The sequence below is a fragment of the Phyllostomus hastatus genome, unplaced genomic scaffold, assembly GCF_019186645.2.
Source record: "Phyllostomus hastatus isolate PE091 unplaced genomic scaffold, TTU_PhHast_1.1 phas_scaffold_93, whole genome shotgun sequence".
Taxonomy (NCBI): Eukaryota; Metazoa; Chordata; class Mammalia; order Chiroptera; family Phyllostomidae; genus Phyllostomus; species Phyllostomus hastatus.
The window spans coordinates 17072780-17087934 of record NW_025334042.1 but is presented as its reverse complement, the minus strand read 5'-3'; the positions used below and the strand labels follow the sequence as shown (position 1 = coordinate 17087934).

General features: G+C 38.4%; 1 protein-coding gene across 1 annotated transcript; it reads left to right on the top strand.

The window, feature by feature from the left end:
* Positions 1-13295: 13295 nt before the first annotated feature.
* Positions 13296-14234, top strand: LOC123812749 (olfactory receptor 6C2-like). The gene has a single exon (XM_045829585.1). The coding sequence runs from the start codon at positions 13296-13298 to the stop codon at positions 14232-14234; it is 939 nt and encodes a 312-aa protein (XP_045685541.1).
* Positions 14235-15155: the final 921 nt, after the last annotated feature.

Genomic DNA, 15155 nt, shown 5'->3' with positions numbered 1-15155 from the left:
GTGCCCAAAACCAAGGGGGGAACTATTTCTCCTATGACAAGGGGTAGTGGGGCTTCACCCAAGCCCAACATCTCTCAAGGTGTCCCTGAGAGGCTTCTTCCCTCAGCTGAAGAATCCCTCAAGCAATGAGAAGGAGAGTGAAAAGACACCACACTTGTGATTTGCCACCTGACACACTGTTTTGCACCTGACTTGTTTCTGATTCTATTGTTGCATCTTCCTTTCTCCAAGGACACAGTTCCAACTGATAGCTGGTTTTTTCTCATCAAGTTTATTATACTATAGGTTAATTAGTGACTTTTGAACCTAGGATCCCAAGGGGTCCTTTTGTTTGTTAATCAGATGATCTCTTCACACCTGTGGAGGACCAAGCATATATAACTTAGATCATTCTTGTTAACATATAATTTACAGGGAAGCCTGTCTTCCCATACAAAGGTCAAGACATACACTTTGCCCAAACCAGTTTCCCACCATCACGTCTTTAATTCTTCCAACTACACAGAATATATAAGCATTTTTCTAATACTAAATTCAGAAAATATCCTTTATTTGGTATCCTTGTTAAGACTGTTAGAAGGTAACGAATATTTGGGAAAGGCTCCTGGGAAACTGTGGGCAATGGGAACCTAAGAGACCTCTGTTCACTCACAGACTTGCCAGTGAGTGCAAGTGTGTGAGTGCATGAAAAAACTGTAGGACCCATTATCACTGACAAACTCCTGCTCTGCTCTGAGATACCCTCAGGATCTTTGTGGTAAAACTGCCCACAGAAGACATGAACAGCAATCTGAAAGGTAAGCATGACTACTTAGTCACACCAGTTGCTCGCCTTCAGGGCTCACGCCATTCAAAGATACAGAGAGGGCTTTGACCTATGTGTTTCCAAACTCAGGCCCTAAATCATTATGAAGTGTATCTCACAGTAGGAATCAGTAGGCATCTTCAACGTAACTCTATTCTCTAACAAGTGACATTAGACTTTTTACATAATTTTAGAAAGGTGTCATCTAGAGAAGTTTGAAAAATAAGACAGTAAAGTTTTAAGGGAAGGATATACACTTTCCTGGGAAAGTGTTCCTGTTTTCTCAATCCAGCAAAAAAAAAAAAATGCCTGCCTAATGTTTATTTTTTTGATACACAACTTGAGTATCTACCACTAACAATAATTTCCTATATTTAATGAGCTGTACCACAAATCATACTTGGAAAAGTAAACGATTTTGTTATTACAGTAAATCAACAAACTTTCATATGCCATTTTGCATTAATTTACCCAATATGTTCAAGATGGGACTAAGACACTCTTAGAAGATTTTGCAAAGGCAGAAGTTAGAATATTATAGGTGCAGAGGGTTTAAGGCAGATTTCGAGAAGCTTGGTGGACACCATATATGAGCACTTGGAATCTGGATCAGAAAACAAGGAAGGGTAATAGGAATGTGTCCACTACAACCTTTGGTCAAGTATGATCATTCCCTGCCTGGTTCTTCAGGATGTGGGAGGGAAGCAGCTAATTGGCCAGCCATTTATTACACACTCAAGTCAGACCCCCGCCCATTACTTCAGAGGCTCTGATGTGTGGTCGGAGGACATGTTGCAAATGGACACTGCTCCCTCAGTGGGAAGGAAAAAGCCATATTTCCCCAGTCAGAGAACACTCACCTCCACATCATTGTGGGAAATGTCTTAAAACAGCCAAGAGAACACCATTCATGTTCCAAACTAATTGAGGTTTCCTGGGAAAATCCTGTTCCATCCCAGTGATGAGAGAAATTGAAAGCCCTAGAGACGGTAACTGCAAGTGGGAAGCCTTTCAGTTGCTACAAATGTAACTAATTATTATTGCTGAAGACCAACTATCTACTGTAGCCCCCAACTCAGAAATAAAGAAGCCTGGGCAGTGATTCATCTAGTTCCTGAGGGTTACTTGACAAATAGCATCACAGAGAGGATGTGCATTATTTTCCCAAAAGATAGCAGAAATAAATCAGTTCAATAAAGAGTTGAGAAGGTGTGTTTCTGTGGTCAGACTGCTGGGATTCACACTTCTGCTTCACCGCATCCTAAACCAGTGACCTGGGGCACAGTTCTAAATATTCTTAGATCTCAGATTCCTCAATTGCAAAAAGAGGACTAAATTACAACCAGCCTCAGAGAGTGCCTTTGAGAATCAAATAAGGTCATCTAAACGTTTAACATAGTACCTAACATTTAGTAACTGCCTTATAAATGTTACCTATTATTACCATCTTTGGGAAGGTTTATGAATTAAACTGAATACAACCAAAAGGGAATTCTTTGTTCTGGTATCTCCCATCAAAACCTACTCTCATCCCAGGAAATTCCTCATTAGGATGTATTCTTTAATGAAACTTTAGACATACCTGGATGCATAATATAAATACTGATAAGACATTAGGTGAATTTATCTTTCAGATTTCCTACATCACTCATGATAAATTTCCACAGAAGTAATGAAAGACTAAGAAAAGAGCTGGAATGGACTCTATGTACTTGGAAGGCAAAGGAACATTAGAAAGGACAAAATTCCAAATAGGTGAGTGAAAACCAGGAAAACAAAGAAAATCATTCCTGAGACACCCTCCTAATTCGATACAATGGGGGAAAAGCATAGAAATTGGATTTAGGAAACTTGGATTCTCTCTTAGACTCTGCTTCTAGCAAGCCTGGTGACTACTGACCCTTTGATGTCCATCTTCAAAATTAAGAGATTGGCTAAAATTATCTTTAAGGTACTTTGTATGTCTCAACTTATTTGTCTCTTAATTCCTTGACCATTTTATTTATAGTAACCTCATACCCATTTGGCTAAGTTTTTCTAGTTCTTCTATAATAGTTTAAAGAGAAAGAGACAGGACGACATGTCTGGGCATTAAAGACATTTCTTATGTGTTAGTGGAGAGAATTGCAGCAGGGAAGTATTCTGAATACAATGTGATGTAGGAAGAGGGCCCTAAGACAAGCTCAGAAGAGAATGTGAAAGCTGTGGTTACTGAGGGGATAGGAAGGGAATATCCCAAAGAACAATGTTTGAATTAAGAGTTTGGTCAGGTAGAACAAACAGTTTAGATTATAAATGTAAGAGATTCAGAGAGAATATACATTATATAATATGTATTCGAATTATATAAATTATGAATTAACATATCAATAAATATTTCTTTTTAGAATTTAATATTAAGGGTGGCAGAAAGCTTAAGATAGGTATATGTAATGTAGTAAGGGGGAGGGTAAATCTAGGGATAAGACAAGAGAAATTGTGGGAACATGTGTGAGCTCTGCTCACACAAGGGAAAGCAGCAGGTCCTGGAAGAAGAAATAGAAAATTAGAATGTATTTAATATTTGCTCTGCACCAGGCATATGCTAAGAGCCTAAAAGAATTATTTTGTTTGATCTGTATATGAGTCCATGAAGGACATACATATTCTTTTCACTTCACAGAAAGGCAGTTATGACTTACATTTCACAAACTAGGAAATGGAGCCTGGTACTGAACTCACCAAGGTGTCATGGACATTAAATGGTTAACCCATATCTCCAGACCTGAGCCATCTTATCCCAGAGCTCACCCCTACCTGTTATAATTACGAAAATGGGCCCTCTCAGAGGACACCTGAGGACTGAGTCTCCAGTAGCCTTGACCAAACTCCTTTAGAGAAAATGGGATAAAGATGAAGAAAAATGGAAACCTCACTTCTAGGCTGCCATCCTCCCACCTTCTATCCTCCCTCCACCACAGTGTCCTTAACCCCAAGTAGTTTTTAAGAGGTTCACCTTTATTTACACTTAAATACAGATGAATTAGCTCACTGTAATTATGGGAGATTATGAATAAAAGTGACCCTTTATGTTTCTGATTCTTAAAATTTCCCATTACATTGAAGATTTAGAACCTAAAATAAATTACATACAAGAAAATACAGCTACTAAACTTGTGCATGTTGGTCTTGGAAAGATTTTATGAATTTGACTCCAAAGATGAGGTAAGTAAAAATGAAAATAAATGAATGGGACTATATCAAACAAAAAAACTTCTCCACAGCAAAAGTAATCACCAACAAAAAAAGGCAACCAACCAAATGGGAGAAGATATTTGCAAACAACAGCTCTGACAAGGGGTTAATATACAAAATATTCAAAGAACTCATACAACTGAACACCAAACAAACAATATAATTAAAAAATGGGCAGAGGACCTAAACAGACACTTCACCCAAGAAGACACACAAGTAGCCAAGATATATGAAAAGACGCTCAATTTCATTAGATATTAGGAAAATGCAAGGTACTGAAGATCAGTACAGCAGCAGAAGCAAGAGGCAAATTAGGAGCACTCACAATGATAAGGTCAGGAGGGACCTTATAAACCAGAGAAAGGAGTTTGAATTTTATTCCAAGAGAAATGGTATTCCATTGAGTGACTTCAAATACAGAAATCACCTCGTTTACAGTTTTAAACAATCACTGATTGTGTCTTCAGGATGGACTTGTGAATGTTTTGTGTAGTTTAGGAAGGGAAGAGAGCCCAAAGGCATGAGGTACTTTAAAGGATAATGTAGATTATTACAGTGAGTGAGCAAAGAAGCAGAGGCTGAGAGGAGGAAAAACTTTAACTTTACAACTTCACCTGTAGTCAGCTGTCTTTACTCCACATGCAACAAAGATGACAAGCATACCTGGAGATATTAGTCTCTTCTTATTGCTTTCCTCATAATTATGTATTAATATTAAATAAAATTGTTCATGTAAAGCACCCAACCATAATACAAACTCAACAATATTTATTATTTCCTCTGCTATATATTTAATTTTTTATTGCTGTTCTATTACAGTTGACCCTAGGTTCCCCCATTGCTCTCCCCTGCCCCATCCACCACCCCCAGCCCTGCTTCCACAGTCAACCCCAGCCTCGTGTCCATGTCCATGGGGCATGTATACCTGTTCTATAACTAGGCACTTCCCCTTCTTTCCTCCTTTACCCCAAACCTCCTCCCTTCTGGGCCCTGTCACTCTGTTCCTTGTATCAATGCCCTGGTTCTATTTTGCTCATTTGTTTGTTTTGTTGATTAAGTTCCATGTATAGGTAAGATCATATGGTATTTGTCTTTCACTGTATGGCTTATTTCCCTCAGCATAATACTCTTCAGTTCTAGCCAGCCTGTCACAAAGGGTAGGAGGTCCTTCTTTCTTTCTGCTGTGTAGTATTCCACCGTGTAAGTGTACCACAGTTTTGGGATCCACTCATTTACTAATGGGCACTTAAGCTGTTTTGAGCACTTGGCTATTGTAAATAATGCTCCTATGAACATAAGGCGCACAGGTTCTTTTGAATAGGTATTTCAGGATACAATCCCAGCTGTGAAATCGCCAGATCAAAAGACAGCTGCCTTCTTCGTTTTTTTGAGGAAAGCACACTGTTTTCCACAGTGACTGCACCAGTCTGCATCCCCCACCAACAGTGCTCTAGGGTTCCCTTTTCTCCACAACCTCAACAGTGCTTGTTGTTAGTTGATTTGTTTATGATAGCCATTCTGAATGGTGTGAAGTCGTATCTCATTGTGGATTTAATTTGCATCTCTCTGATGGCTAGTGATGCTGAACATCCTTTCATATGTCTCTGGGCCCTCTGCATGCCCTCATGGAGAAGTACCTGTTCAGGTCCTTTGCCAGTTTTTTAAATTAGATTGTATGTCTTCCTGGCATTAAGTCGTATGAGTTCCTTATGTATTTTGGAGATCAAACCCTTCTCCAAAGTATCATTGGCAAATATGGTTTCCCACACAGTCGGCTCCCTTTTCATTCTGCTGATTTTTTTTTTAGCTATGCAGAAGTTTTCTAGTTTGATGTAGTCCAATTTGTTTATTTTCCTTTATTTCCCTTACCCTAGAGTATGTATCAGTAAAAATATTTCTTTGTGTGATATCTGAAAGTTTTCTGCCTTCCCATAGTACTTTTTCTATAGTAGTTTTGTTTTCCTATAGTACTTTTAAGGTGTCACAGCTTATGTTTAAGTCATTTATTCATTTAGAGTACTCTGGTATATGGTGTAAGTTGGTGGTCTAGTTTCATTTTTTTTTGCATGTACCATTCCAGATCTCCCAGCACCATTTGTTGAAGAGGCTATTTTAACTCCATCTTATGCTTCTACCCCATTTGTCAAATATTAGTCGATCATAGAGACATGCTTTTTTTATGGGCTGTATATTCTGTTCCATTGATCTATGTGTCTGTTTTTATGCCAGTATCAGACTGTTTTGAATACAGTGACCTTATAGTATAATTTGATATCAGGTATTGTGATCCCTCCTTCTTTGTTCTTCTCAAGATTGCTGAGGCTATTCGTGGTCATTTTTGCTTCTATATAAACTTTTGAAATGTTTGTTCTAAATCTGTGAAATATGTCATTGGTAATTTTAATAGGGATTGCATTGAATCTGTAGATTGCATTGGGTAGTATGGACATTTTAATAAGATTGATTCTTCCAATCCATGAACACAGCATATATTTCCATGTGTTGTATCTTCCTTAGTTTCTTTCTTCAGTGATCTGTAGATTTGTGAGTACAAGTCTTTTGCTTCCCTATTTTAGTGTATTCCTAGGGAATTTATTTTTCTTGTTGCTATATCAAATGGGATTTTGTCCTGATTTCTCTTTTTGATATTTCATTGTTGGTATACAAAACTGCCATGGATTTTTGAATATTGATTTTGTATCCTGCTATTTTGCCAGATTGGCTTATTAGTTCAAGTAGCTATTTGGTGGAGCCTAAAGGATTTTCTATGTACATGATAATGTTGTCTGCAAATTATGACAGTTTTCCTTCCTCCGTTCCAATTTTGATGCTATATTTCTTTTTCTTGTCTGATCACTGTGGCTAGAACTTCCAATACTATATTGAAAAAAAAAAGTGGTGAAAACAGACATCCTTGTCTTGTTCCTGATCGTAGGGGGAATACTTTGATATTTCTGCCCATGAAGTATGATGTTGGCTGTACGTTTTTCATAGACAGCCTTTATTATGTGCAGGTACACTCCCTCTACTCCCACTTTGCTGAGTGTTTTTACCTAAAATATGTACTGGATTTTGTCAAATACTTTTCAGCATCTATTGATATGATCATGTGATTTTTGTCTTTCATTTTGTTTATGTGGTGAATTATGTTTATTGATCTGTGAATATTGTATCATCCTTGCATCCCTGGGATGAATCCTACCTGCTCATTTTTAATATATTGCTGGATAGAGTTTGCCAATATTTTGGTGAGGATTTTAGCATCGATGTTTATCAGCAGTTTTGTCCTGTAGTTTCCCTTTTTGTGTGTCTTCACCTCATTTCGAAATTAGGATAATACTGGCCTCATAAAAAGAGTTTGGGAGTCTACCCTCTACATGAATTTTTTGGAATAGATTGAGAAGGATAGCTCTTCCCTAAATGTTTAGTAAAATTCACCTGCGAAGCTATCCACTCCAGAGTTTTTACGTGTCAGGAGTGTTTTCATTACTGCTTCAAATTCATTCATTGTTATCAGTCTATTCAGAATTTCTGCTTCTTCTTGATTCAGTTTTGGAACATTATATGTTTCTCTCTTTTTTAAGATTTTATTTATTTATTTTTAGAGAGGGAAAGGAGGGTGAAAGAGAGAGAGAGAAACATCAATGCGCGGTTGCTGGGGGCCATGGCCTGCAACCCAGGCATGTGCCCTGACTGGGAATCGAACCTGTGACACTTTGGTTTGCAGCCCGAGCTCAATCCACTGAGCTACGCCAGCCAGGGCAGGAACATTATATGTTTCTAGAAAGTTGTCAATTTCACCCAGGTTGTCAAATTTCTTGGCATATCATTGCCCATAGTAATTTCTTACAATCCTTTGTATTTGTGAAACCAGTTGTAATTTCTCCTCTTTCATTTTGGATTTCATTTATTTGGGTCCTCTCTCTTTGATTCTTGATGAGTCTGGTGAATCACTTGTTGATATTGTTTAGCTTTTCAAGAACCAGCTCCTGGAATTATTGATCCTTTGAACTGTTCTTTTACTTTCTATGCCATTTAGTTCAGCTCTGATCTTGATTATTTCCTTCCTTCTACTTGCTCTGGGCTTTGTTGTTTTTCCTCCAGTTCTTATAGATGTAGGGTTAGGTTGTTTATTTGAAATTTTTCTTTATTTTTTGTATTGTTCTTCAAGTACAGATGTCTCCATTGTCCCCACCACCACTCTCCACCATCCCATCCATCCCCATCTCCCATCCTCAATCCTACCCCTTTTGCTTTTCTCCATGTGTCCTTTACACATATTCCTTGATGACCCTTCCCTCTTCTCCCCCATTATTTTTCTATCTTTTAGTTAGTCCAATATTACTATGAACTTCCCTCTCAGGACTGCCTTTTCTGTGTCCCTTAGGTTTGGGGTTGTTGTGTGTTCCGTTTCTTTCCAGAAACTTTTTAATGTCTTCCTTGATCCCACTGTTAACCCAATCATTGTTTTTTAATTCTTTTATTGTTGTTCAAGTACAGTTTCTCCATTAATAGCATGCTATTCAGTCTCCATGAATTTGACTGTTTTTGAGGTTTTTCCCTTCAGGTTGGCTTCTAGTTTCAAGCCATTGCGATCCAAAAAATACTTGATATAAATACCAATTTACTTGAGTTTGTGAGGCTTGTTTTGTGACCTACCATGTGGCCTATCTTTCAAAATGTTCTATATGTACTTGAAAAGACATGTATTTTGCTTCTTTGGGGTAAATGGTTCTGTAAATATCAATTAAGTTCATTTGAACCTGAGTGTAGTTCAATGCCACAATATCTTATTGATTCTTCATTGGGAAGACCTATCCATTGTTGGGGTGTCAAAATTCCCTACAATGAGTGCATTGCTGTTGATGTTTTTTTTAAGTTCTCCAAGATTCTCCTTATATATTTGGGTGTTCCTATCTTGAGTGCATATATGTTTACAAGGGTTGTATCTTGATGGATTTTTCAATTAAGTAGCATATATTATCCTCCTTTGTCTCACTTTATGGCCTTTGTTTTGAAATTTATTTTACTTGATATAAGTATTTCTATTTTTTTAGGTCTGTTTGCTTGGGATATTTTCTTCCATCCTTCCACTTTCAGTCTCTGTAGATCTTTTCTTCTGAGTTGGGTCGCTTGGAAACAGAATATATGTGGGAAATGTTTTCTTATCTATTCAGCTACACTATGTCTTGATTGGAGCATTTATCCATTTACACTTAAAGTTCTTACTGAGAGGTACTTGTTCATTGCCATTTTTCCCTTTGCTATTGTGTTCCCCCCTCTCTCTCTTTTTCTTCATCTTCTTAAAACAGTCCCTTTAGCATCTCTTACAGTGCTGGCTTTGTGGAGATGTGTTCTTTTAGCCTGCTTTTGTCTGGGAAACTCCATATTTTGCCTTCCATTTTAAATGAGAGCCTTGCTGGGTAAAGCAGTCTTGGTTACAGGTCCTTGCTTCTCATTACTTAAATATTTCTTGGCATTCCCTTCTGGCCTGTAGTGTTTGTGTTGAGAAAACAGCTGCTAGCTTATTGGAGCTCCCTTGTATGTTACTTCCTGTTTCTTCCTTGCTGCCTTTAAGATTCTCTCTTTGTCTTTGAATTTTGTCATTTTAATTATGATGTGTCTTGGAGGGAGCCTCTTTGGGTTCATCTTGATTGGGACCTTCTGTGCTTCCTGGACTGTGTGACATTTTCTCTCCTAAGGTAAGGACATTTTCCATCATTAGTTTTTCAAACAGGTTTTCTATGCTTTGCTCCTCTTCTTTTCCTTCTAGTATACCTATTATATGCATATTATTATGTTTCAGATTTCCATACAGCTCCCTTAAATTCTCTTCATTCTTTTTGTCTTTTTCCCTTTCCTTGCTCTTTCTGGGAATTTTTTTCTACCTTGTCATCCAGCTCACTGTTTCAATCCTCTGCTTCATCTAGCCTGCTTTTAATTCCTTCTACTGGGTTCTTCAATTCAGGAATTCTATTCTTCATTTCCTCCTGGCTCATATTGATAGTTTCTACATCCTTTTTCATGCTGATGTAGTTTGCAGTAAGTTCCTTGCAGCTTCCTGTGGTTCTTTGTAGTTCTCACTGAATTCATTGAGCTTCCTTGTAACTATTATTTTTAACCTCAGTGTCTGATAGTTTACTGGCCTCTATTTCATTTAGCATTCTTTCTGGGGATTCACCTTTTCCTTTCAATTGAGGGTTGTTTCTTTGTCTCCCCATTTTAGGGGACACTCCTTTTGTTTCTTTTTGCTTCTTAAATTGATCTGTTTGTCTCCCTGACTTCATGATATGAAATCCTATAGTAGGAGACCTGAGGGATTCAGAGGTGCACTCTCCTTGATCCCTTGAAGGTGATGCTCATGAGATGCCCTTTATGCCAATTATGTTGGCTGTCTGGTTGTAATTGGGTTTTTATTGTAGTTGGGTCATTCTTTTTGTGGGTCCTTCCCTCTGGTTGGCTCACTAAGACACACTCCACCCACCACATCTTATATGCGGTTGTGCAGGTGCTACCAGAACAAAACCACACAGCCCAGGAAATAAACCCACACAGGCAAAAATAACTTCCATCCACAATCCCACTATCAACAGCAAGGATACAAGTATTAATAATGGTGTTGAGAGATTAAGACTATTAGAAGAAAGGAGAAAAATATGAAATCACTAACTGAAATAAAATGATTTTGTGAGGGTAGAGGGAGGAACAATAAGATTAGGGAATCAGAGCAAGGCAAAGACAGCAAGGAAGTAATATTTACATTAGAAATAAAAAAGGGAATGAAGAAGGTGGAATAGAGCAGGAGAAGGAGACTACACAGTATTAAGTGTAATACAACAGAATTTTATTAAAGTGAGAGACAGAAAGAAAAAGGAAAAATTAAGTAAATGAACAACTAAAAGAAGAACCAAATTGGAGAAAAAGATCCACCATAGCACTAAAACAACAAATGAGCTGAGATTAATATAGGTGTGATGGGAGTAAGAGGAGGGGAGAAGGAGAAGCTTAAGAGATGTCTACTGGAAAGAGAAGTAATTTTTTAAAGATTTCATTTATTTTTAGAGAGAAGATAAGGAGAAAGAGAAGAAGAAAAACATCCATGTATGGTTGCCTCTTGCATGCCCCCTTGGGGACCTGGCCCACAACCCAGGTGTGTGCCCTGACTAAGAATCAAACCTGTGACCCTTTGCTTCACAGGCCCCCATTAAATCCATAAGCTACACTAGCCAGGGCAAGAAGTGATTCTGAGATGAGAGAGGGAGAAGGAATTCTAAAACTGAGGGGGAAAAGCAAGGCTAAGACAAGGAAAAATTAAAATTTGATGTGAAAAAATTCAGAAGGAAGGCAGAATGAAGTACGAGAGGAGAACAGTAAAATTTGAGACTTGCAAAACCAAAATAGTGAAGATCTAAAGTTAAAGTTGAAGAAATGCAACAATAACCACCCTATCCACCACCAATGAACAAAGACTGATAAAGGCGGAGAGAGAGCACAGAGTGGGAAAAAGAATGTGAGATGGCCAAGGACAAGAAAAATGGTTGTGAGAGTCTGGAGGGTAGAGAAATAGTAAGAGTGTGGAATGGAAACAAGTTGTAGCAAGAGAGAAAAAAATTGAAATGAAAATAAGAAGAGGAAGAAGAAGCTACAATTGGGTAGGAAAAGGGAAGAACACAATATGAGAATTGAAATAAACTATAATATAGAATCTAGTGACTTAGTATGCACAAATTCGAAGGACAAGAAATGAATCTTAAAAGACTGTGCAGGAGAGAAAAGATCACAAATCATGAAAATGACAATGGTGGATTTCATCTCCATAGAATCTCGTATTTACTACTATTTTTATGTATTTACATATTTATGTTTTAATAAATTTTTATCATTGTTCAAGTACAGTTGTCTCCATTTTCCCATCTCCATGCTCTGCCCTGCCCCACCCCACCTATCCCCACCTCCCACCCTCGAACCTACCCCCTTTGGCTTTGCCCATGTGTCCTTTATAAATGTCCCTTGATGGCCCTTCCCTCATTTGCTTTTTCATTCTGGATCTGCCTCGGGTAATGTAAGATGGTGCCACAGTCTAGCCTTAGGCAGCCTGTTTGAAACTACTGGACATCCACCATCTAAGGCTTACTCCTTCAGTTGTTAATCTAGTCACTCTAATCAGCAGTCAGGCTTGAGCACCTCAGGGTGGGGCTGATAACTCCTGGGGATGGGGTTATTGCTTCCCTTCAGGTTGATGCCACTCAGAGGGTAGTTGTCTGCTGAACAAGATGGCTCCTGCAATTTGAGGGAATGACTCAGCACCAGGATCCTGGCAGCCGCTTTCTCAGCTCTCTCCCCAAAGCCACCAACCCTAGTCTCTCCTCAAGCATCTCTAGTCTACTCTGCACTCCCCCTTTACCAGAGCCTAGGGTAAGTGGCTACAAATGAAAAATTATGAATTGGCCCTTTAAAAGCTCCTCTACATCTCCAGGAGTCTGTTCCTGGCAGAGAGAAACCCTGCCACTTTTCACAGCTGGATGTTATCTGGGTACTTTTGGGGCTCTGGTGGTATAGACTGGGGAGCCCAGCTTGGGGTTTACATCCCACATTTCTCAATGGGACCCTCTGGCTGCTGAAATATTCCTGTGGCACTTCAGCTGCCACCCATGGGAGCCCAGCCAACTCTCTCACATCTCCTCCTCACTCCATACCAGTCATGTTGAGGTGAGGCTGTTTCTTCTCTCTGTCCATGGTTGTAAGGCTTGTCTCCCACTATTATTCAGGTGTTTATTCCAGATGACTTCTCTACAATTTAATTATAATTCCAGATTGGTCCTCAGAGAAGGTTAGTGAAGCCTCCACTCATTTCTCCACCATCTTGGATCTCTCTGAGGTATTAATGTCTTGACATGACAAAGCATGCAGATTTGATCACATAGTTTTTCTGTTTACAACAGGTAATGTAATATACCTTCATTACTTTGGGCTTGTTCATCAAAAAAATCCCTCTACTGTTGATTTAATACTAAACAATATAATAACAAGAATCTTTAATAAGACCCTTCTGGCTGGTATGTGGTGTAATGCTCAGTAGCACAGGTCTGGTAGCATTACTGGTTCATTATCAACTATCACTCCAACAGCATTCTTAATTACCAGGTAACAAGTGAAATGAAATCTTGGCTTAGCTAACACTTTTACCTACTCCATGCTGACAGTCTATTTCTCTCTTATTTTTATGCACAGGACAGGCAATAGTCAGGAATCAGTGATGAAAAATTACACAGCAATAACAACATTCATCCTGCTGGGACTAACAGATGACCCAAATCTACAGATTCTGCTTTTTATCTTTTTGTTTCTAACCTACTTACTTAGCGTTGCTGGGAATCTAACCATCATCACCCTCACCTTGGTGGATTCTCAGCTTAAAACACCCATGTATTTTTTCCTCCGAAATTTCTCCATCTTGGAAGTTTCCTTTACAACTGTCTGCATTCCCAGATTCCTCTACACAATGGCATCTGGGGACAACACTGTTACCTACAATGCATGTGCCACTCAATTATTCTTTGTTGTTGTCCTAGGTGTGGCTGAGTTTTTTCTCCTGACGGCCATGTCCTATGACCGTTACGTGGCCATCTGTAAACCCCTGCATTACATGACCATCATGAACAACAGAGTCTGTATCAAGCTCCTTATTGGCTGTTACATGCTTGCTCTAATCATCATCATCCCACCATTCAGCATGGGCTTTGAGTTTGAGTTTTGTGACTCCAATGTCATAGATCACTTTGGATGTGATGCTGCTCCCATTCTAAAGATTACCTGCTCAGACACAAAGTTTATAGAGCAGTTTGTCTTGGTCCTCGCTGTGTTGACACTCATTTTCACTTTGGTGTGTGTAATTATGTCCTACACATATATCATCAGGACCATTCTCAGATTCCCTTCTGCCCAGCAAAGGAAAAAGGCTTTTTCTACATGTTCTTCCCATATCATTGTGGTTTCAATCACTTACGGAAGTTGCATCTTTATCTATATTAAACCATCTGCAAAAGAAGGAGTAGCTATTAATAAGATGGTGTCAGTGCTGACCACCTCAGTTGCCCCAGTAATGAATCCCTTTATTTATACTCTAAGGAACAAGCAGGTGGTACAAGCTTTCAAAGACATACTCAAAAGGGCTGCATCTGTCTCAAACAACTAAAAGACTACTGAATGGCAAATTACAAAAAGATTCCCTATTTCCATTTTTTTTCCCTAACTATATACTAGTCATGGTTTTCTACATCACAACCCCATTCTGTTACACCTACTTCCCACAACTGATACGTGCATTGGTATTTTTAGCTCTATTCCCAGAAATATATGAGAATAAATCTGCAGTAAACATAACAATATATCTAGTATTACTTACAGAACCAAGAAATGTAGACAGCATTAATTTGCAATCATATGGTGCTCAGCTGCTTCTCTTCCTATGACTGATATGCCCTGATTTAGCCCCAAATTTCCCAGGAACAATAGTGATGATGATCTATGTCTACAGAAATGACCATGTTATCACTCTGTCTGATAAAACTCGTTATTCTCTTCTTCCCAGTTTTCAGGAGATATAAAAATAGACAAATTTTCCTCTAAGAAGGCTCCCAAACTCTTTTTATGGGGCCACTATTATCCTCACCCCAAAACCAACTAAAGACACAACAAAGAAAGAAAATTACTGGCCATTATCTGATGAACATGGATACTAAAATTCTCAACAAAATACTAGCAAACTCAATTCAACAATACATTAAAAATGTATTGATACACCATTGTAATGTAATGATACACCATTGTAATGTAATGATACACCATTATCAAGTGGGATTTTTTCCAGGGACACAAGGTGGTACAATATTCTCAAATCAATAAATGTGATTCACCACATAAACAAAATGAAAGACAAAATTCACATGATCATATCAATTAATGCTGAAAAAACATTTGACAAAATACAGCACCCATTTTAGATAAAAATCACTCTACAAAGTGGCAATAGAGGCAGCATACCTCAACTTAATAAAGACCATACACACACAAAAAACTACTGCCAACATCATACAATGGGTAAAAACTAAAAGTG